The sequence below is a fragment of the Biomphalaria glabrata genome, chromosome 7 (assembly GCF_947242115.1).
Source record: "Biomphalaria glabrata chromosome 7, xgBioGlab47.1, whole genome shotgun sequence".
Taxonomy (NCBI): Eukaryota; Metazoa; Mollusca; class Gastropoda; family Planorbidae; genus Biomphalaria; species Biomphalaria glabrata.
The window spans coordinates 8,573,409-8,598,968 of NC_074717.1; the positions used below are offsets into that span (position 1 = coordinate 8,573,409).

The window sequence follows — 25,560 nt, forward strand, 5'->3', positions numbered from 1 at the left end:
ATATGTTAGACATATATTTAAACATAATGTGTGTTCATATTTTACTGACAAGCTTTTAAAAAAAATTAAAGAATATTAACCGTCTATGATTTATTGATTAGATTACCTCCCACTAAATGTCTAGTTCAACGTGAAATTTCAATACTGAAACTCTAATATCTCTTTTTTTCCCCCAAAAAAGATTAGAATTTACGCCCCTGTAATAATGTGTGTATTAGGTTAGCCTAGTGGCCTAGTGGTTGTTGAAGACTACATAGCCAATATTTTCCAAGTTAATTATGCTACGTACATGAGCTATCTAGAGATATATTATGTATATTATCTATGCATATTATTTCTAACTATTCTAACCAATGTACCTGCTGGCATACGTAACTACACTGAAAGCAGCTGTCATACTGTGAATGTACACCATAAAACATAATTACAGCAAAGTCTATACAAGTAGGAGTATACTTTTCTGAACTTATCCAAAGAAACATCTTTACAATCATCATCTGTTTTTATCGACTAAAAGTTTCCTTAAAGAAATCAAGATTGTTTCCAAACATGAATACTGTAATAACTTAAGGGAGGCAACTCAACGAGACAAAGATATTTATTTACAAGACATCACAAATACATGTAGAACAATATGTCTTGAGCACAGCATCTTCCTTAGCTCTTTCGGCTTGGGCGGAAATCGTTCTTCTTCCTCCTCATGTAAACATCCTTCCTAGTCTGGTTTCTAGATGTGCGCACCTGCTGCACTAGCCTGGATGGCGGTGCGCATGGCAGAGTTATAACAGTACGTTATAACCGTAACCTCCTGCTTAGTGGCAGGGCATGTTGAGGGGTAAGGTGCGAACTTGGGACCATTGTAACGAGACGCCAAAGCATGTATCAAACAGCGAGGAAGCCATTCTCACTAATTCTGACTGACGCATAATTTACAACTTTTGTAGACGTGCATCCGGGCCAGCCTCTTAGTGGCTCCTGAATGAAAAAAGGTCATTTGGGGCGACGACTGGGCCAATAGGATAGCTAAACTAGGCTCCCGTCTAGGAACCGTGCTCATTGCACTTAACGGGGATCACAAGAGAGCCCCAAACTGCACACGCAGTTATTCAAGTAGCCGTTCCATTGCGGCGCGACAGCGTTGAAGGAAACTGGAGGAGATGCCCTCGCCTCTAGCCCCGAGAGTCTTGCGACACGAGTCATAAGGATGCCATTTATTCTACTCTGCCTGGGTCCCTCCCACATCAAACAATTACTCTAACACGCCGATGGAAGGGAGATTTCACTATAACCTTCTATATATATTTGTAGATCAGACTAACAACACTTAGGAATTTGGCGTTTAAGTTTGTGTAACTGGTTTGCCATTAGTAAGAAATCTCTATTTTATTAGATCTCTGTGGCATTTTACGTCTCGAGAGACGATCTTTTCCCTTAGGGAAGCTATCCTTGATACACAGCTGCGATCGCAGGTTGGGCATATATAATCACCAGGCACCGTTGCATTTTCACCCTTCTTTCTGTTTCTGTTGTGTATGACATCTGCAATCTGTGAGCCTTCCTTTATGCTCTCTCCCCATGTGGATCTGTCCAGTGCCACCTCTTCCCAGATGCCAGTGTCGATTTTGAAGAGCTTCATGTTGCGTTTGCATACATTATTAGATCTACATAATAATATATTGTATGTGAGATTTTCTTCTTTTTGCAATGTGTATGTGCTTACTAAATAGTGCACTGTATTTTAGATCATTCAAAACTGCCGTGTTTATAACATATTCTTTGATCTTATATTGTGATATCAGGTTTTAATCATAAAGTAAAGTAAAGCTTCCCTTCAGACCTTGATGTGAAAAAATGTCACCTGTTTCTGTGGCCCAATGTTAATGAAGAGCCATGTCCCCAACTAATGTCAGGTAACCATTGGAGCATTAGACTTACAGGCGCCATAGATCCCGAAACTAAAAATCCCAGTCGTCTTCACGAGGATTCGAACCCTGGACATCCGGTTCGGAGGCCAAGCTCTTTACCATTCAGCCACCGCGCCTCCAGGTTTTAATCATGCACTGTAATAATTTAAGACACACATTGTGGTTAGTAGAATGCAATGTTGTTATAGTTGAATGTGTTGGTTGTATGAAACTATTATGTTGCGTTAAACTGCAGACAATTTGAAGAGATTTTAGTTGGATTGGAGAGCTCTCACAGAGGCTGCGGGACACACATTTGAGAGCTCTCACAGAGGCTGCGGGACACACATTTGAGAGCTCTCACAGAGGCTGCGGGACACACATTTGAGAGCTCTCACAGAGGCTGCGGGACACACATTTGAGAGCTCTCACAGAGGCTGCGGGACACACATTTGAGAGCTCTCACAGAGGCTGCGGGACACACATTTGAGAGCTCTCACAGAGGCTGCGGGACACACATTTGAGATCTCTCACAGAGGCTGCGGGACACACATTTGAGAGCTCTCACAGAGGATGCGGGACACACATTTGAGAGCTCTCACAGAGGCTGCGGTACACACATTTGAGACCCAAAGAAAAGCCCTAGTTGAAGACAGACGCAGAAAAAGAAAAGAAATCTTAAAAACACTGCTGTGGATAACGGCTTTGTCTGTTCGAGATGAGGAAAAATATGCAGGTCGCAACTGGGTTTTGGGTAGTCATGTGAAAAAGTGCTCTCGTCCTTAATCTTCGGTATCGAAGACATTACCTTTATTATTATTCAGTGGCGTCACTAGGTTGGTGGAGGTGCGGGCCGTACTAGGGGGTGACACCCAAGTGAAAATATGAGCTTTTGCACTCGCAAAACCAAATGTTACAGAAGTAAGATTCAAAAGTATAAGAATGGCTGCATAAAATTGTGTCTGATGGGGAAAAAATTCTTTCGGCTTTTAAGTTCTTTTAATAAATTGTGTAATAATTTATATTTCGTAAGGTTGCATTTTTTTTTCACTTGTCTTCGGTAACAAAACTAGCACTATTAAACTATTTCCGTTAGGAGATCTTAAATTCTTCTAAAGAAAGCATGTTCAGTTGATGGTAAATGTATTTTTTAAAATTTTTAATTTTAATGAATGCCATAACTAATGATAAAATGACAGAAATAAAGACCCTCATTTCAAAGTTGTGTAACAACGATCAATGAATGGAGGTCATTGGCTCATCGCATTCTGGGGCAACAAAAGAACAAACAAAAGAACAAAACAAAAGAACAAAAGAAAAGAACAAAAGAAAAGAACAAAGTAAAAGAACAAAACAAAAGAACAAAACAAAACAAAAGAACAAAAGAACAAAACAAAAGAACAAAACATAAGAACAAAACATAAGAACAAAAGAAAAGAACAAAGTGAAAGAACAAATCAAAAGAACAAAACAAAAGAACAAAACAAAGGAACACAACAAAAGAACAAAACAAAAGAACAAAAAACAAAAGAACAAAACAAAAGAACAAAACAAAAGAACAAAACAAAAGAACAAAAGAAAAGAACAAAACAAAAGAACAAAACAAAAGAACAAAACAAAAGAACACAACAAAAGAACAAAACAAAAGAACAAAACAAAAGAACAAAACAAAAGAACAAAACAAAAGAACAAAACAAAAGAACACAACACAAGAACACAACAAAAGAACAAAACAAAAGTACAAAACAAAAGAACAAAACAAAAGAACAAAACAAAAGAACAAAACAAAAGAACAAAACAAAAGAACAAAAACAAAAGAACACAACAAAAGAACACAACAAAAGAACACAACAAAAGAACAAAACAAAAGAACAAAACAAAAGAACAAAACAAAAGAACAAAACAAAAAAGTATTTATTAGGATAATTGAGGGGAACGTTGGGGGTAACGGATGTGACTCCCTGAGTTACCGCACCAGGTGACGCCCACCCTAGTGGCGCCACTTTGATTTTTATTAGATTTAATAATAATAATATAAGTCTTTTTATTTATTTAATTGATAGTTTTTCAAGGTTAACTAAAACAAACAAGCAAACAACAACAGAAACAACACACATTCTAAGGCTATATTATTCTAATATTTTTTATTATTTTATTTATTATCCAGGAAAATGTTTCACTTTTCAACCAAATTTAGAAGAGCGTATTAGAAGTGAGACGGGCGTCTTGAAAGCAGCTAGTATAGAATTCCACTAATTCACATTTGTGCCAGAGTGGAATGGGCCGGTCTGTTAGGTCTGTTGCACCCTTCACCTTGGCAGCAGAAGGAGCAGTCGAGGCTTTGGAATTGTTGGAATTGAGTGCTCATGCAATCAGCGTTCTGTGAGGTGAGGTCCCACCAGAATTTACGGCAGAAGTCTTCAGTAGCACAGCTGGAAAAATTTTACGAGACATTTTTAGTTTTTGTTACGCTTCTTTATATGTAACATTTACAATAATAAAAACAATTTAAACATTAAAACAATACAAACATTAAAACAATACAAACATTAAAACAATACACACATTAAAACAATACAAACATTAAAACAATACACACATTAAAACAATACAAACATTAAAACAACACAAACATTAAAACAATACAAACATTAAAACAATACAAACATTAAAACAATACAAACATTAAAACAATACAAACATTAAAACAATACAAACATTAAAACAATACAAACATGTCAAAAATATACAATTTACTAACATGACATCATTATAATATTGTAACCTCTGCAAATATTAAAAAAATATGAATTACAACCCTGTATAGAAAGTCGACATATGGTACATGTCCCTGTGACTGCCTATAGAAAGATCCTAGGTATCATAAACGAGGAGATTAGAAACAGGATCACAGTGGCGCCCCACGATGATCAACTAACTATTGTAAAAAACAAACATATAACCTAACACTTTTTGGCCATATGACTAGATTCTCTGGCCTCGCCAATATCTGCCTTCGGGAACATTAACAGGTAAAAGAAGAAGAGGCAGACAGAGAAAGCGATGGTAAGACATTAAAAAATGGTCGTGCATGTCGTTGAAGGTGAGTACATTAACGGTAAAAGAATTTTATTGAGCCTTCTCTGCCTTCTCCGCAAATAAACACTACATCTATAGAACAAGTGAAGGCATATAAATATCTAGGCGTTATCATTAACAACAAGCTTTCGTGGGAAGACCACCTTGGAACTCTGACAAAGAAAACAGCCCAGCCAGCAACTTTTTTTTCTATACAAGTTCAATAGCTTTAAAGTTAAACTAAATAAGAAGATCCTAGATACTTTTTACGGCGCGACTATACAAAATCTGCTAACATACGGAATAACTTGGCAAGGCAACGAATAATCTAAACTGTTGCGACGTCTTGAAAACATCAAAAAAAAGGGCATCATAAATTACACTCACAACATTACCTTATTTAAAGGAACTTTTTGAACCAAAGTGTCTAAGAAAAATCGAAAAAATCTTGGAAGACAACGGCCACCCGCTCCAGCAGAACTACGTCAGGTCGTCACGAAGTGGGCGACTGCTGTCAATCAAAACCAAGAACAGAGCGGTACAAAAACTCGTTCGTTCCTCACTCGCTCAGACTATATCAACGCCACTCGTTGATCAGAAAACATGTATAAGACCAAGATGCCTGTGTGTAGTCGCTGAATGAACTCTTTATGTTGTGTCTGTTGTATTTATGTGTATGTTTCTGTTGTGTTGTCTTTATATGAGAAAATAGTCCTTGTAGTCACAACAAATTTCCATAAGGATCAATAAAGCAGTCTTAGTCTTAGTCTTAGTCTTAGTCTTAGTCTTAGTCTTTAACGTACGCAACAAACCGCTAAGGGGGAGAACTAAACAAAAACGTATAGATCAAGATATTAAAAAGCAAAATTGGAGTTGGATAGGACACACCCTGAGAAAACAAAACTCACAATGTTGCAAGGCAGGCACTTGATTGGAATCAGCTATGGAATAGGAATGTAGGCAGACGCCGTAGACCCAAAACAAACATGGAAGAGGTCAGGCATCAGTGAAGCTAAGGATACTTGAATGGCATGGGAGCAGATGAAGAAAGCTGCCCAGAACAAAGAGGTGTGGTTGCGGCTCTCTGCTCCGATGGAGGCTAACTGGAATAAGTCAAGTTTTAGCAACTCTTCCGTTTGTAGATCAATTTTATTTTTAATCTAGTTGGCAGCGTTAAAGTTCAATTAAGTGTCCTTGACATTGTTAGTTTATTGTGAACATTTCCAAAAGAAGATATATGTCTCCTTTGTTTCCCAGAAGCACTCGAACAAAATCTCTACCCTATATATGTCGTCATCAGTTTTTGTGTTCAGTATCTTACTTTGGTTCTAGATTAATACCCAATACATCGAGTTGTCCTATTTGTACTAGCCATGTTCCCTCACGATTTCTTCTACTGTCTGACTCAGGACACGGTTCATCCACTAAATATCCTAGCTACGAACATTCACATTCTTGTAATATAATGGCTTGGCACAAGACATGTTACCCTTTGTGCACTGAGCGTCCGTTAGCGTCTTCGACAATTTTAGTCGAACAGTAGGGGTGGCTGTGGGAACATTGGACAGCATCTAGGTATGGCACCGCTGACATGTCACAAGGATCAGTGTCACAGATGATACACCGGGAGGGAGAAACTGACAGGAAAAATAAAAACACAATCAGAAATCTTCCTTGATTTTTTTTCAGTCCATTACATATCACTTCGAGAAAGTAAAGTTAATGATTATTATATCAAGCTTATATCAACCCTGTCTAATACATATATTTTGTACACGTTATATCTCCCACACCCATTCTCAGATCAAATTTACACAACTTTACACAATTATTTTTGCACCTAACAAAATATGAATCAATAAAAAAAATATTAATGATTTGCATATGATTATTCTGATAGTCATCGAAAAAGGGAAATAAATGCTTCTTATTGAGAAAAGCGGTAGGGTATAAATTCAGTGAATTGAATAAAAATGTAATACATTAATGACACAAATTGAAATCGTATAGTAAATAAGCATACACAATACATGAAATATAAATACACAATATACGATTATTTAAATATTAAATTCAAGTTGACAGTTTCGAAACAGACCAAAATAAACAATGAACACCAAGTTTCCAGTTTTGTCCCTTTTTATTATATACGCTGCTATCTCAAAACATGTTCCAAAATATAACCAGAATTATCGTTACTGGAAGTTAAGTTTTACCTCCCCATGGCGTTTTATCAGCTATATTTAGCTTCTATCATACGCTTCCGTTTATTTTATTAGTGACAGTCAATAAGGAACCAGCTTATCATCCGTAGTGTACACAAGTTATAGTATTTCTGATTACGTCAAGGTGGACAATATCAGGTCCTTGTGGGAAGCCTAAAGCTACACTGTGTCTTTGTGGGCTACATTTGGTCATATGGGCTAATTGAGAACAGAAGCGTCGCTAGGGTTGGTGATATCCGGCGTGAACTGCTAATGGTGTCAATCACCTTTCTCCGATGGCAAATTTATCTTTTCCAATTAAAAAATCTTTTGTTGGTTAAACCTTATTTTTTTTTTTTTTTTGGCATTAAATATCGTGTTTAGCATGTGGTCACCCCCCAAGCGAGAAAATTGCCCGATCCATCGCAGCTATCAAATGGTAAAGTTGCACTTCTATTCCTTCCATTCCGGCCTCCAGCAGAACATGGCTATTTGTAAGATTATCTTGTCAGCGTATGCCCATTATGGAACGAAAGTACCTCTGATGGTAACGTTCGTGGAGAGATGCCTACTACTGAGCGCCAGGGGCGGACTGGGTGTCAAAATCGGCCCGGGCATTTCTATAAAATTCGGCCCACAAATTCTCTATCATGTGATGGGCATCCATGTCTAGGTGTATCGGTCCTTAAAAATCATTGTTAAGTTTGATAATGTATCCATATGCATGCTTACAGTGAACTCTATATCTTAATAAGCAATATAGCGTCTTTTTAAATCAGCAATTATGAAGGCCCTAAAAAGATGAAGCCTATTAGTAGCACTGTCTACATTCTACATTTTATTTTCGGAAAATGTGTTTGATTAAAAGGGTATTACACTGTAATGTCTGGGAAAGACTTTTTGTTTAAACAACAAGCGTGGTCGAGAGGCTAAGTGCGCTTGAACTTGGCTTGGCTTGGCTACCTAAAAGGGGGCTCGAGGTTCGACACCCGACTCGGGCAGAGTTGTGTTTATTGAGCGCCTAAAGGCAACACGGAAAAACTAACTCCTAGATACCCCCTCCCCCCCACTGGTCCACAAATGAGATTGGACCAAAGCGCTCTGAGCATGCTATAAGCATGAAAGTAGCGCTATATAAAAGCTATTATAATAATAATAAACACGACTCTCAGAGGGCCTTTTATAAAAATAATAATAATAACACATTAAGGATATTATAAAACCTTTAACAACTTGATATGTGCCATAGTGACTTCGATCAGGCATTTCGGTGGGTACCGGCCCACCGGGCATTTGCCCAAATGCCCATATAGCCAGTCCACCCCTGCTGAGCACCCAGGTCTTAGAGCCATACGAAAAAAAGGGTGAGAACCACTGCTATTGATATCTGTTGGTAGGCGAAGAGACATACTCCACCTACACCATACTCTAAATTGAAGGCGACCAAAGGCGATGTTGGCCTTAGAGGTTGTCTATTACTCTAGACAGTGACGCTTCTTTGGACACCGTACGTGAAATCAGTCGCGACAAGATTACGGAAGTGATCAGTTTCATTGATTTATAGAGATGAGTTAGCTGCGGTTGTGGACTTCTGAAGCATAATAGAAATGTGCGCTGATTACCATGGTAGCTAATTAGTGACCTTCATCTATTTTATCAAGCCCTTATCGCATTCCCTGTAGAACTCATGCATTTACCATGTTTTTACAAAGCTTATATCAACTCACTTTGTCTGGTAAAAAGTTTGAACAAGTGTTTTTCTCCCATTTCTAGCTATCGGATGTAGCTAAAGCTTAGCAAAGTTAGTCATCATTCCTTATTACGTATAGAATATTTTTTTCTCCCACTTTCTACCATATGAAGAAGTTGAAATTTTGCATAATTATTCAAAGTCGATAATAATACAGGAATCAATCCAAAAATTAACCAATTGGTTAATTATTTATTACTAATTAATTAAATTTTGTTCTATATAATAGAAAGGGAGCTAAAGCCTGTAATTTTCAGAAAAATGTCATTACTTAGTGGTTCTTTCCCTTCCCGACCCTAACCTATTTTAATTTAGGAATACTTTTCTTCTTTTTATTCCTTGCTTTAAAACAGGGGTTCTCAACGTGTGGGTTGCGACCCCCTTGGGGGTCGATTGACGATTTGCCAGGGGTCGCCTAAGACCATCGAAACTATTGCTGCATGTGTGTGTGGGAAGGGAGAGGGGTCGCAACAGATTGGGGGGTTTGTAAAAAGGGTCGCCGAGCATAAAAGGTTGAGAACCGCTGAGTTTAAAACATAGATTTGTTGTAATTGTATCTAGGCTCTCGAACATTTGTATGTCACAAAATAATGCAAGAAATTGTTTTATAAAAAAAGATGAAAATAAACATACCAGAAGGTTGGGTTGAAAGGACGCCAGTGTTGGAGTTGCTGAAATGATGGGTTGTATAATATGTCGGTGGAGGGGTTGTAAAACGTGCTGAAAAAAAAAGCGAGGTAAGTGAATGAATGTAATACAACAGCAGAAGTGACCTATTTTAAAAGTTTTTTTAGAGGTCAAGCTGGCAGATGAATGTTAACGCTGGATGCTATGAACTTTCTTTTTCGATATCACACAAAGCAAAAGTACTGTATCGTTTCATCCAATGTTTTTTTTTTCTGCTAATAAGACAAACTTATATTATATTGGGGCGCGGTGGCTGAGTGGTTAAGCCCTCAGCTTACGAACCTGGGGTCCTGGGTTCGAATCTCGGTGTAGACTGGGATTTTGAATTTCGGGATTTTTAGGGCACCCCTCACCCAACTCTAATGTGTACCTAACTCTACATTATGTTATATTTGTAACTGTTAGTGTCGATATTGGCGAGTTCAACTGATATTTATCTAAATCTATACGATGATGTAGTATACCAAAACCAATTTGAAGATAAATCTGCCTATTTAAAATCCAAACTATTTATTCCGTAAAGAAGGGCACGACCCCAATGTCGCTACGTCTTGTCCTAAGCTATACTGAAGTGAGTCGCTAACGTTTTTTTCCGTCTCAAGGCTATTTCCTTGCTAAGTTTTTTTTTTAATGCACCGTCACGTCACTAAAAGAAATCCCCGATTAGTCCCAACTTGTACGCGTCAGACTTGAGTGCCATTACATCTCTTTCTGTGACCAACGGTTAACGAGGTGATCACGTGGAGACCATAGTGACAAAACAATATAAATGATGAGTTCGTTTCAGAAAATCATTTGTTTTTTTTGATGAACTTTTGTTTCGCTTATGTCTCAATATAAAGTCTATGAATAACAACGTCTGGACGTTTCCCGCCATTTTCAAACTCTATATCTCCAGACGTTCGCAGATAAACTACCATTCCTGTTCAAACGAATACTAAATTTCATTAAAGTGTTCAACCAGATTGGTCTGGACTTATATTCTCTTCATATAAATTCGTAGATTAGAATTATTTCATAATGTTTACTGTAAATCTTCTCTTATTTTAACTCCATTTGCATGTCTAAGGATCTAATTTAAATAAAAGTAGTGAACTTCTAAAAATCACAAATTCAAAAACAAAATTTATTTTTGCAGTCCTATGTGATAGAAAAAAAAAAAGATTACTTCCCTTGAATTTCCTAGTAGGAAAATTATATTATGGTGCACACCAATTCATAAATTTAAGATCCACAATGAAAATCTACCAATAAATTTCTCATCCAGGTTTTGATAGTTGTAGGATACAAATAGCATTTCTAATATGGTTTGATAGCTGCCCGTTCACGCGCCATGAGTACTGGACTGTCGTTTGGACGTCTCCATGGCGCCGGGGTTTTAAATCTTCCAATTTTTTATTTTATGTACAATTTTTTATCAATTTCTGCTATAAGCTTTACGTCGTCTGCTCCTTGTATGAAAGATGCTGCCCATTAGCCCAGCGGGCATTGTATAATGATTGATTGATAATTTCATTATATTGACATCTAGAACTATATTATCTTATCCTATATAATACAGACGTTACTTCAAAAAAGAAGATAATTACGTCCTACGCGTCAAGCTTTTAGTCATGCATATTAACCAATGACCTAAATTCTGCCAAGTCACTGGTTTTCCTGGCTAGCTCAGGCAACCCATTCCATGCTCTAATAGCACTAGGGAAGAAGGAGCATTTGCATTTATACAAATTTGTCCTAGCATATGGGATTTAGAATTCTGATTTAAATATCTTAAGATTTAATCTATATCTAGTTCTAGTATACTACATCTAGATCTAGCATAATCCATATTAGATTTACGTAAAAGAATAATCAAAGCTTAGATAATCTTTCAGCTTTAAATTTAATAAACAACTCAGTTGTCGGTACACTACGGCTGACTACGCTAGATTTTTATTTTTTACTACAATTTAAAGCCAAATTTAATTCTATTTTTTTTATACAACTATTACATTTCTAGAAAAATCATTTAACATTTTTAGATCAGCTGTCTTCAATGATGGAGTTGCTTAATATAGGTATTTTAAAAATGAAATTAATTTTAAAAATATATAATGTCACTCTCTATATTTTATAACATTCAAGTAGATTTATTCAAAGGGAGGCAGGGTTTGAATTTAGTCAAGAAGTCCTAACCATGTTAATTTATTAGTAGTTTCCCCTTAAAAGAAGTGGGCGTGATTGCCAAGTGGTAGAGCACTATGCTTCCGAATCCTGATGAAAACTAAGACACTTAACCAGGGTTTTTAGGGCATCCAACATCCAAGGTGACAATATCTATATAAAGGCTACAAGGAACTACGCCTACTGCCTAGTTTCTTGCCAGCGCGCTGCAAGAGGATTAGTCCTTCCTGATCTGAATCGGTGTTCATCTCAGGCACCTCACAGGAACTCCGATTGGTAAGTAGATCAGCACTTTGGCTGGTGCCTCATAGCTCCCACAGAGTTCTAATGACCTCTAAGATACGTCTCCCCGCAACTCGAAGTTGCGGACACTCTCGTAAGACGTTCACCACCGACTCCTCAGATTCCCCGCAGCGTCTGCAACGGGCATCCGAATTAGGCGGTACACTGGGAAATTATGCATCAATGGAACAGTGTTCCGTTCGTCACTGTGCAGTTGTCGATTTTTCCGGCCTATTCAGCCTGCACCACGGATAGTCTCGGTTGGAAAGCGCATCTGCTGCCAGACTCCCCTTTGCTTTGTCGGATTCATCCCAAGGATTTCAAGCATTATCTTAGGCACTGATGTGTTTAGACATAAGCCGCAAGAACATATTCATTTACCAATGGGAAAGGACTAATACTTACTTGAGAATAGATTTCGTCTTTGCATTTCACAGTGGTGGAGATCATCACAACAGAAGGTACACATTTCGTTGGTGCTTACATTGCAAGCCTGGGACTCTCGGTTGATGCATTGCTGCAAAAAGCACAATACAATCAGGAATAAAACACCTAACCATTACTTACAAAAAACACAAGAAATACTCAGAAATACAGAGAGATAAAGTCACATGCTAGGACTGAGGCCGGAAACTTTTTTGACTTGGTGGGCCACAAAATCTAGTCCAAACATTTGAAACAATAACACACGCTATTTCGTCTCAGAACCGGACAATACAGAATGAGACAACACGTGTTCCGGAAGCTAAAAATAGGACTAGTGAGATTTGTCATTGTGGAGCATCACTAGAGAATGCCGACCTTGTCCTTCAAAGCTGTATACTCTATAGAGAGGCCCAAACAAGACATTGACCCACCCCCTCCTCCCATAGAACAAAAACAAGACTACTCGTCTGAACCCTCCAACAAATAACTGAGAAAAAGAAGATCAAGATTCTAAAAATAGTTTAATTAGTTTAAAAAGAGGACACAGCAGGAGCAGGTATACCTCAATGGGGCGTGGTGTCACAGTCATATATTCACTACCTCAAAGAAATCATCTTCAATTACATTCATACAAAAATTCCTTCTTGTATTACTTAATCTTTCTATCCAGTGCCTCTTTTTTCCCAACTGTTACACCCTGACAGAGACTGTGACGCCGCTGACCCCAAACTGTATCGGCACTTGCCGCTCCTTTGAATACATTAGCTAGGTGGAGAGGGGGGAACTGATGCGTGGGCGACATCGTTTTGACCACAGCTAATGCCCAGGCTTCGCCACTTAACAACTTCATACTGTGGATGTGTGTTTCTCCTGTGTTCTAATGTTCTGTGTGTTCGCGTGTTTCTCAAGAATGGTATTAGTCTGTTGGCATTTTTTTGCTTCTCTTCGTGCTTATCTTAATAAAAATACAGTTGTATTTTAAACATCTGAGTCTGCAATTAAATCATTAGTGATAATTAAACAGTTCATTATAGGTAAGAAAAGGAAGATTGGGACAGTCAGTTAAAAAGTAAATTTAATCTCAGGATTTTCTTCGGATATAACAATTACATTTACAAAAAAAATATGTTATGAAATTCAGAGATACTATTTTACGACATTGAATTCAAACAATAAAAAATGTTTCAAATTATTTTGTAAACATATGTTCCTTATCTATACACGAACCCACAACAAGCTGAAGAGGGAACAAAAAACTGAGTAGATATAAATTCATGAAAACGCCTACTTTTACAATTGTCATATGTTCTTAAATGGACGTTGCTACAATATCTGTCCAGTATTCATTAGCTATTTGCTCCATGGTCCATATTTGTTTATATATTGATAAAAAATACATAGTTATTCATCACAAAGATAAGCTTTTGAAAACAAAGAAAAGTAGCCAATTTTTAGCGCAACAAGAAGCAACAGTGAGCTCTCCTTAAATCTGTTCGTCCAGAGCAGAGTCTCCTTAACCTAGGCACTGATAGTGGCAATTGGTATTTATTAAAAAAAAAACAAAAAACTGGGCACCTAAGAGCCTTGAACATAAGGAATGAAATGTACCAGAGTCTATGTATAGGAAATAGGACATTCACCATTCACCATTCATTTCTCTGTAGGTCTATCACCATTTAGACTTATCATTTCATTGTAGGTCAGGTTCACACTGACCCATATCTACTTAAAAATAAATTCGTTGAATTCTCATGAATATTAAAAAGCAGAGTTCCCCTTTCAGACCTTTTGATCAGTAAGGGTCATCTGTTTCTATGGTATTCGGCTAACGAGGACGTCATGTGGCCAACACAACGACCACCCGCTTTTACTTTTCCACAACTAATGTCAGGTACCCTTAAGAGCCCCCCTAGACATCCCATAATATAAAATTCCAATCTTCATCAGGATTCAAGCCTGGGACCCCCTATTCCGAAGCCAAGCGCTCTACCACTCAGCCACGACTTTGTGTTAATAAACAAAAAGCATAACACTCAAGTCTGCAACACATTCAGCCCTCCCAATCTATTTCCTATGGAAGAATTCTGCAATATATTCAGCCCTCCCAATCTATTTTGTATGGAAGAATTCTGCAATATATTCAGCCCTCCCAATCTATTTTGTATGGAAGAATTCTGGTTCTACTTCAGAGGTTCTAGATTCGTGATGAAACCATTGAGACGTTTTCTTGATTGACCTGCATCGCCCACTAACCAGATGACCAATGTCTGGATCCTCTTCGTAACCTTGTTTCACGTCTTCTGGCGTTTTTCAAAGATTTTATATTGCAGACGTTTATGAAATCACATTTGTTTGAAACCAATTGAACTTAACCTTTTTCGACCCATGGGACTGTAAGGAGCATTGTATGGCGCGAATGAATTGTTGTTTTTTTTTATATGTTGTAACTTGGTATGAAAGAGTTATATCCCTTCGTTTGTATTTCCAGGGTATGAATGTGAACAGCCTGCAGGTGATGTTGGTATGGAGTGTGTGTTTCTATGGGGACGATGGGAAGATGCTAGCTATGCAGGGTGAATGATGCAAGATAAGCGACATTGTCGTCAGTTGTCTTGGTTGGCCACGGACGTCTACAGAACGCCAAAGTGAAAAGACGTGTTTTTTTTTGAGTTACATTTTATTGATAATACCATTTTATATTATAACTAAAGTCTACTATATTAATCCAATATATTCTCAAGCTGATTTTGTCAATATTGCGATAAAATTATAATTAGATCTGTTCACAAAGAAGTCACTCAAGTTATTTCACGTTTTATAAGTTAATATGTAATAAAGTAAATAAACATCTAGAGTGGATTAGTTGCTTACTAGCAGTTTGGTGCAACAAGTCAACGACAGGTCCACCACAGATGTGAACTGAATGTTTTATTTTTACTTGTACGAAAGATAGATAGAGAGTGTGTTAGTTTGAGTGTATCCAGTCCAGGATGTTGGGCTTCTGTTTCTAGCATTTAAAGTTTGTGGTTTTATTGAGTGTGTTATTGAGCATGTGACTCTTGCGGATATTGAACATTCTTGTTTTGTTGTAGCTGGTACTCATACAGTGTATTCTTGATATAGTGTTGATAATGATAATAATGATAACTAATAATATTAAGTAATATATCCAATGAATAATGTCGTATATAACCGATATACAGAGATCGGAATAACTTTATACACACATAAATAATAAACTTACTCCAAGAGAAGCCAAGAAGAGAAAGAAAAATCCTGACAGGGTCCATAAACATTTCTAATATAATTTCGCGACCCATATCTCCACCGGATGTTCCGGGTTGGAATCCTGGTGAAGATTTTTAATTTCGGGATCTTTGGGTGCCTCTGAGTCCACCCAGCTTTAATGGGCACCTGACATTAGTTGGGGAAAAGTAAAGGCGGTTGGTCGTTGTGCTGGCCAAATGACACCCTCGTTTACCATCGGCCACAGAAACAGATGATCTTAACATCTTCTGCCCTATAGACCACAAGGTCTAAAAGGGGAACTAAATAAAAAAAAATTAAATAAATAAATAAATGAAGTGTCCAAAGGAACTTATTATCCGCGGCTTCGTTAGGCATTGCGGGCCGAATTTTCGAGAGGCCAAATAGCACCACTTAACAGGTCGGATATGGCTTGCAGGCCTTAGTTCGTGTATCACTGGTTTTTTTTTTTTTACTTATTTTTTTAAATAAATCTGATCTGAAATTTATCAATCGCACCTAGTACCCATAATAGTTTACTGTTCTCAAGTAATTTTCACTGGACCAAACAACCATCAACATAGTTTCAGATAGGTGCCATTTCTAAGTGTGACCTACTTACGTGTGAAGTGGAACAAAAGTAGGTCACTCTGTTGAACTCGGCCAGGTGGACGTGAAGCTCACAAATCTGGTCAGTGGAAGAAAGAAAAAAAATACTTACAAACAAAGCGTATCTAAGGGAAATAACTTCACACTAAACAACTATATATCTCAATTGTATATATTTTTTCCCCTTTTCAATATAAAACAAAATTATTACCAGTAGTTAACTTTATAATTGGTAATTTCTTTTTAGACATTTATGTTTTGTCAGGTACAATAAATAATTGTGTAAAGTTTCAACTTGATGTAGGAATGGAAGGGGAGAATAAAGTGTTCAAAATTTGTATCAGACAGACAGATAGAGTTAACATAAGATTCGTAATAATTTACGAAATACGATGTTAAAAAAAGTAAAAGTTCTCGACTAGAATGGAAACAAGAAAGAGAAATATAAAAGTAAGATATGAGAAAAGGGCAGCAGAAAGCGGTTATATGAAAACCGGAGAGATTTTACCTTTACCATTACCTATCCCTTAGTCTGTTGGACTGTTGGGGCACCATGCAAGATTCGTCGACCGTCTTTCAACATTCCTCTCTGTTTTGCCTCGTTCAATGGCAGGGCCGTCCATTCTTTTATGTTGTCCTCCCATCACTTTCTCTGTCTGCCTCTTCTTCTTTTTTCCTGGTCCTGTTCCATGAAGGAAGGTTTCGCAAGCCCCGAAGATATTGTATAGATAGATTTTTATCTTGAGTTGTTTTTTACGATAGTTATCAGGCCATCATGGGTCCGATTGCTGCTATACAGCTAATCTCTTGGTTTGTGATGCGGTCTTTGAATGATTACCAAAAAAAAAAAAAAAAAGAGACAGACAGAGAAATGAATTGCTTACTTACGTCGTGATTAGTATCTTGGCAGTACTGGACATCTGTGCATGTATCGGGGTCATAAGGATCAGTACAGTCAGGGCACATGATCTGTCCTTTCACTAGTTACATAGAAATAGAGAGAGGAAATAATACTGGCATTTATTATTTGACTGCTAACATGAAATTGTTTCTTAACTCTTTATCTCCGTAATTATTTTCCCACGTTCTGACAGAATAGTTCATTTTTCTCATTTGTACATTCTACCCTATCATGACTAACTTTCAATATCATTTTTGTTTGTAATCAGAAAACATTACCTTCGGAAGAGATTTAGAGCAGAATGCATGCTCTTTTTATATAAAACAAGTTTTACTTTCTAAAACCAAAAAATAATTTAATTTAATGGGTCAAATCAACGATGGTATCGTTAATTAGGAGAGAAAGAGTTAATAAGTGATTTATTTCTATAGGAGCTACGGATGTCACAGGGGCTTTTAAAACAGTATTCTAGATCAATGGGCCGACGTCATCAAAAAGGTCCATGTTAATGATAGCTGGCGAGGTTTACACTTTAACTCTTCTCTTCCGAAATCCCTGGACAGAAACCCTGCTACTCTGCGCAACAAACGTTTATAATATGTCTCTAGAGAAGATAAGACCTGTTGAAAAAGAATTCTGTAAGTCTATGACTCTCTCCTCGCTAGTGGGCTCTCAATAAAACAAGAAATATATTAAAAAAATACTTAACATTTTTTTTTTTAAGTTATCTAAGGGGAATAATTCTACATTTATAACCATATTTCTCAATAATGTAAGATTTATTTTCCTTTTTCAATATATTAAAAAAACCTAGTAAATAATTGACTAATTGGCAAATTTTTTATTAATTCATGTTTTGTAAGGTAAAATAAATAACAGTGTAAGGCTTCTACTTGATCCGAGAATGGGTGTGGGAGAAATGAAGTGTACAAATATTATAATTATACCAGACAAATAGACAGAGTAAGTTAATATATGTTTTTTAAATATGTAGAGAGCTAGTCAGTCTAAAAAACATGGTAATCCAGCTATTCGCAGTGACCTTGAAGGTCAAGGCTGTAATAGGCAGCAGAAGATTCTAAGACATTTCCTTACCTGTCATGACCGTTACGAAACAAACATAAACAAAAACTTTGAACTGAGCCATTGTTTTAATGATCGTCGTTGGAACTGGCTAAAATTCTTCGTTCAACGCAAAACTCGCCTTATTGTGCGTAGTCTATAAGGACACTTTTGAATTAAAATCTCATAATATTATTTTTCTTATCTCTAACTATTCTTATTGGGAGCTATCAGTAGAAAGATAAGAAAAACAAACGGTAACATTATCATTTCTATTATTATAACTTACTTTTCAACAAGTTGGCGTGGTTCTTGAAAGATAAAAAGTCCTGATTTTTTTTTTATCACTTACCAAATCACCTAGATCTATGAGCTTAGAAGTTTTGTGTTTTCAATAAATGTATTCCAGTGTTGGTCAACATTGTCAGTCCAGCGGGTTATATTAATTTCAAACAACGGGCCTAAAAAAGAATGGTCGAGTTCATTGACCTGACCATCTGATGTTTCATTATTTTCTAAGGGCAAACGTTTCGAAGTTACGAATATCGTATCGCGTTACGGGCAGGATATGACCCGCTGGTCGTAGTTTGTCTATGACTAATGTCTACAGTGGTAATGAGCACTGTGTTTTTCCCCGTATAGCTAAGACAATTGTAACATAGAGTTCTTAGCTATATATATATTTTTTAAATACGTTGTTTAAAAAAGGGATATATCAATGACCCATGACCCACCGGCTTCGCTCGTTGATTTGTTTCCAGGAAGCGTGGTCGAGAGGCTACGTGGCTAAGAGGCTAAGTGCACTTGAACTTGGCTTGTCTTGGCAACCTACGAAGGGGGCTCGAGGTTCGACACCCGACTCGAGCAGAGCTGTGTTTACTGAGCGCCTAAAGGCAGCACGGAAAACCAACTCCTAAATACCCCCCCCCCACACACTGTTCCACAAATGAGATTGGACCAAAGCGCTCTGATCATGCTATAAGCATGAAAGTAGCGCTATATGAAAGCTATAATAATAATAATAATTCATCTCATTTATTATGATTTATGTATATATATATTTCCATGATCCGTGGTCGGTTTGTGACTAAAGGAGGTCATATATATATATATTTCCATGAGATGATCCGTGGTCGGTTTGTGACTAAAGGAGGTCATATATATATCATGGGCGTAGACAGGGGGGGGGGGGTTCTTGGGGTTCAAACCCCCCCCCCCCGAAATGAAATCCCCCCCCCCAAGGGGGAGTCGGAATTTAGTGACTGATTTTTTGCTTTGATTTTGTTTATTTTAGGTGAGATTTTAATACTAAACCATCACTTGCCCTAGCACAACCAAAGGGGTTTTGAGTTTAAAACCCCCTACCAGGGGGGTTCGAGTTTAAAACCCCCTACCAGGGGGGTTTCAGTTTAAAACGCCTACCAGAGCGGTTCGAGTTTAAAAACCCCTACTAGGGGTTTTGAGTTTAAAACCCCCTACCAGGGGTTTTGAGTTTTAAACCCCCTACCTGGGTTTTTTGCAGTTAACTCACCCTCTTCTATAAAACAAAACAAAAAAAAATGCAAACGAAAATCCCCTAATTCCAAGAGCACAGTTAAGGAAGATTTTGATTTTAAAACCCCGTCTAAAATTTACGATAAACCCCCTCTTTAATATAAAAAAAAGCTAATTACGCACTCAAAATGTTATGAGCGTAGCTAAATGGGTTTTGACTCAGTTTTGAGTTTAAACCCCACTTCAGTAAAAAATACCTCTTTTTCATAATAAAAAAAGCAAATTATACACTAAAAATGTTATGAGTGTAGTCTATGGGGTTTTGAGTTTAAACTCCCCTCCAGTGGAGATTGACGCTAAAAAGTACCTCTTCAATATAAATAAAAGAAAATTACTCACTCTAAAATATATGAGCGTAGTCAAAGGGGTTTTGAGTTTAAACCCCCCGCCATCTTCAGTGTAAGAAAAAAAGCAAATTACGCACTCAAAACGCTATGAGCGTTGCCGAAAGGGGTTTTGAGTTTAAACCCCCATTCAGAGGGGTTTGGTGCTAAAAATACATCTTCAATATAAAAAAAAGCAAATTACACACTAAAATTATTTGAGCGTAGCCAAGCCAATCGGGGGTTTTGAGTTTCTTCTACAGATGGCTTTTTTTTTTTAATTTAAAACCCCTCCAGATGGTTTTGAGTCTAAGATCCCCCTACAGAGCATTTTGAGGTAGAAAACCCCCAACAGAAGATTTTGACGATAAAACTTCTCTTTTCGATATAAAATCTAAAGCAAACTACAGTCACTTAATTCCAAGAGCGTATTCAAGAGAGGTTACACATTTTTACCAGTGGCAGGGCTCCATTAATAAACTGCAGTGAATAGTCATCTACCGAAATCGAAAAACACTAAATATAGCTCAACAAAGATGGCTAAGACAGATTTCAGGAGTCAGTTATAGAGATCGGATCTAAATCAAGGAAATCCTATGCCGAACTGGGAGTCAACCCATTAGTAAGATTGTGAGAGAACGAAGCATGAGGTTTGCGGGACATGTTCTCCGACAAAATGAAGTACGCATAAGAAGAGTTGCAATGATATCCTAGTACAACTTGACGCCACTCATTCATTGAGGTCCTCATGGTAGGTGGGAAGAGGCTTCAGACATTACCAGTGACAGATTTTTATGGAAACTGCTTGACGTCAAATGCTCCGAACGGCGTGGGAGGGTCTAAGTCAGTAAGAATAGCACATTAGGTTTTTGAAATAAAACGTTTTAATAGCATTAAAATGGACTGTAGATACCTCAGAATATGCATTTTGTTGGCTTTCAATACCAGAAATAAAGCTTGGCGGCGGGGCTTCGCCCAGAGCTGGGGAGCTCCTGGCGCTTCCCCAGACCCCCTTGCTACTAATGGCGGGGAGTCCACAATTTTATGGAAACAGTTTGATGGCAAATGCGCCGAACGACGAGGGAGGGTCTAAGTCAGTAAGAATAGCACATTAGGTTTTTTAAATAGAACTTTTTAATAGCAGGAAAATGCACTGTGATACCTCAGAACATGCATTTTGTTGGTTTTCAATATCAGAAATAGTGCTTGGCGGCGGGGCTTCGCCCCGCTCTGGTGGAGCTCCTAGCGCCCCCCCAGACCCCTTTGCTAGTAATGTCGGGGAATCTACAATTTTTTCACTAACTCTTGGAAGAACCTATTCTAGGGCACAATAAACGTCTTCCGAAAGAATGAAGGGTCAGAATGTAATAAAGATTATGTACACACACACACACACACACATAAATACATATAATTTTTTTTCTCGGGTGGGGGGGGGGGTCGGGGGGGGGAGAAAAAAATTCACCCCCCCCCCCCGAAAAAAAATCCTGGCTACGCCCATGATATATATCTATTGTTTATTTTGCCATAGAGCTCCTCTAATTTTTCTTACTGATAACAATATGATGATATGATGATATAAAGTTAAATGCTCCCCCAACACATTTCTCTGGCCAGCTAATTCTATTATCTGTTACGTTGAATTGGGACCAGCCCGTAAATTGGAATATCACTTCTCTCCACCCCGACCCCCCCACAACTTAACAGATAGGGTCTTGTGCTATTTACACTATCCCACTATTCCTCTGCTTTTCAGATCTTATTCGAAATATTTCGTAGGTAATATTTTTTTTGGCCTGTTTTCTTATTACATCTTGCTAAAGCTCACGTTATACTTTGGTAGTACCCTTCACCCCTTATAATTTAGCACTATCAGTAAAACTGCCCGGTTTTTAACAACCCCCCTTTTGGTCGGTGTACTCTAGTTTAGGCTTCGTTTAATGTGAACGGCCCAATTTATATCGCCCTCCCAACCACTCTCACTTCTGGCCTGTCAGCTCTAAAGCTTGTTTCTTTATCCTCTCTGGGTTTTTTTTCGCCCCGCCCCCTCCCCGCTCTACGAAACACTTGAATTTTAGAAGCTGTGACACGTCATTTCACTGCCCCCATTTATAATGCTACCTCTCCCAATCAAATATTTTTACTAGTGCTTCGAACACCATCAATTTAATAATCAAATAATCAAGTGTTGAAAATAATCTCAGGATCAAGGTTCAAAATTCCGTTTCAACTTTTAATTACTTCAAATTATAAAAATTAAATAGTGCAAAAAACACTGTTTTAATATATATATATATATACTGCCTGCCTGCCTTAAGCCGAGCAGCCCTCGGACAATAAAGTGCTATCCCGCCACAGCTTGCCGCACCACTGGGTGCTTGGTGCTAAGACAAAATCAAAAAGCAAGCTGCTCACCTGCACCTGCAAATAAAATGAAAAGAAAACCCTCAACATTAATGCGTTTAGCAAGCTGGAACAAACGGACAATGTGTCCTGGCTTCAATACTGACCCTGAACTCGTCACCGACATGCGACAAACAGCTATCATCGACAGAGAACTCAGCAGACTAAACATTGATGTGGCCTGCCTGCAAGAAACCAGACTGGCAGACAGTGGATCTCTTACAGAAAGCAACTATACATTCTACTGGCAAGGAAAACCAGAACAAAGCCCTAGAATACATGGCGTCGGCTTTGCAATAAGAAACAGTCTCGTCCCCTGCATTGCAATGTTTCCCATTGGCAATGAAAGAGTAGCACACATGAAATTTGCATCACCGCAAGGCAAAGTTAATATAATCTGTGCTTACTCACCAACCCTTGCTGCACCAGAAGAGGACGAAGACAGATTCTTTCAAGCTCTAGAGGACGTAATTAAAAGTATTCCAAAGTCCGAGCACCTCTATATAAATGGAGACTTTAATGCCCGTGTTGGTGATGGAAATGATGCATGGCCAAAATGCTTGGGACCTCATGGTGTTGGCAAAATAAATGACAATGGCCAAAGGCTACTTGAGTTCTGTAGCTCTCATGAACTGTGTGTAACAAATACATTCTTCTCTGGCAAGGAACGCCATAAAGTCTCTTGGCAGCACCCACGCTCAAAAAGGTGGCACCAGCTTGACCTCTGCATCACCCGAAGGATGGATCTGAAAAGTGTCATCCACACCCGTTCATACCATAGTGCGGACTGCAACTCAGACCACTCACTAGTGCTAAGCAAAATCAAACTACTTCTCAAGAAGGCTTACACTTCCACTCAACCCAGAACTAGGCGAATTAACGTCAACCATGTAGGTGACCCAGAGAAGTGTGCACTCTTTGGCGAGCTCCTGAACAGTTCAATCCCCTCGTTAAGTGATGAAGAAGACATCTCGATCAGATGGGAGAAATTAAGAGACGTAATCTACAGTTCGGCAATCACCGCCTTTGGGCCTCAAAAACACAAAAATGTAGACTGGTTTGAGGCGAATCTAGCACATATGGAACCTTGCATCGAGAAAAAACGATCTGCACACCTCGCTCACAAGACAAAGCCTAATCCAAAATCTCTGGAGGCCTTCAAAAGTGCTAATAAAGAGGCAAAACAAATGGCTAGAAAATGTGCTAACAACTTCTGGAGGGATACCTGCAACAGAATCCAAGACAGTCTCCACTCAGGAAATAGCAAAGCTCTATTTGATGTCATTAAAGCGGCCCTGGGTCCAGCAGTGTCTAAGCCTGTCCCCCTTCTATCCAAATCAGGAGAAAAAATTACAGATCAAACCAAGCAGCTAGAACGATGGACAGAACACTACCTCGAAGTCTATGCCACACAGAATACAGTAGACGATGTCGCCCTGGCTTCTCTACCAGATCTTCCAGTACTGGAATGCCTAGATGAGCTTCCGAGCCTTAGTGACCTCAAAAAAGCCATTAACTGCTTAAAAAATAGAAAATCTCCTGGGAGTGATGGTATCCCAGTGGAAGTAGTGAAAGTCAACAAATCACTCCTGCTCCCTGAACTCTATATTCTCCTCTGCCGCTGTTGGGAATCAGGCCATGTCCCACAGGACATGCGTGACGCAACTATAGTCACAATATACAAGAACAAAGGGGATCGGAGTGATTGCAACAACTATAGGGGTATCTCTCTCCTCAGTATAGTGGGCAAGATCTTTGCTAGAGTGGCACTATCCAGGCTGCAAGTGATAGCTTCTAGAGTCTACCCAGAGTCTCAGTGTGGATTCAGGAGTGGTAGGTTCACTATAGACATGATATCTTCTCTACGACTACTGCAGGAGAAATTTAGAGAGAGAGACAGACCCCTTTACATTGTTTTTGTCGATCTGACTAAAGCTTTTGACATGGTCAGCAGAAGTGGCCTTTTCAAACTCCTGAGGAAAATAGGTTGCCCTCCCAAACTACTGAAGTTAATTGAATGTTTTCACGAGGAAACTAAATGTACTGTCAAATTCAATGGAGCCCAATCAGCACCTTTTGAGGTTTGCAGTGGTGTCAAGCAGGGATGTGTGCTCGCACCTACTCTGTTTGGCATATTCTTCTCCTGTCTACTGCATTATGCGTACAGCGACATAAACGAAGGTGTGTTTCTCCATACAAGATCCTCTGGAAAACTATTTAATGTATCAAGGCTGCGGGCAAAAACCAAGGTTAGGAAGCTACTCGTCAGGGAACTCCTGTATGCTGATGAAGCAGCTATTGTGGCTGATTCTGATATTCAGCTACAGTCCATGGTTGTCAAACTATCTGCTGCTTGTCAGAAGTTCGGCTTAAACATCAGTCAAAGCAAGACTAAGATACTTGTCCAAAACACAAACACTGCACCTCAAGTAAGCATTAATGGCCAACCACTAGAAATTGTTGATCACTTTTGTTACCTTGGCTCCATCATATCCAACAACACTCTACTGGATAAAGACATAAACAACAGGATAGCCAAGGCAATGGCCACCATGTCACGGTTGCAGAAAAGAGTCTGGGACAACATATTGCTGACTAGCAGTACTAAAGCCCTAGTCTACCGGACTTGTGTGTTGAGCACCTTGCTGTACGGAAGTGAAACATGGTCAACCTACTCATGGCAGGAAAAAAAGCTGAATGTCTTCCACCTCCGATGCCTAAGGCGGATCTTTAAAATAAGGTGGCAAGATAAGATAACAAATGAGGAAGTGCTACATAGAGCAGGATGCCAGGACATCCGCTCTGTTATCAGCAGCAGACGCCTTGGCTGGCTTGGCCACGTTCGTAGAATGCCAGTAGGTCGACTTCCACAGGACATCCTGTATGGCGATCTAATTGAAGGCAGGAGAGCCGCTGGTCGCCCACTTTTACGTTATACGGATGTATGCAAACGCGACATGAAGCT

The 25,560-nt window shown here is 38.5% G+C and overlaps 1 protein-coding gene across 1 annotated transcript; it reads right to left on the reverse strand.

The window, feature by feature from the left end:
* Positions 1-4,031: 4,031 nt before the first annotated feature.
* Positions 4,032-18,510, reverse strand: LOC129927432 (uncharacterized). Its single transcript, XM_056036592.1, has 7 exons — positions 18,349-18,510; positions 17,241-17,332; positions 16,366-16,431; positions 12,477-12,588; positions 9,570-9,656; positions 6,472-6,619; positions 4,032-4,336 (listed from the first exon to the last, which is right to left on the reverse strand). The coding sequence occupies exons 1-7, from the start codon at positions 18,398-18,400 to the stop codon at positions 4,162-4,164; spliced, it is 732 nt and encodes a 243-aa protein (XP_055892567.1). The 5' UTR covers positions 18,401-18,510; the 3' UTR covers positions 4,032-4,161.
* Between the last annotated feature and the right edge of the window lie 7,050 nt (positions 18,511-25,560).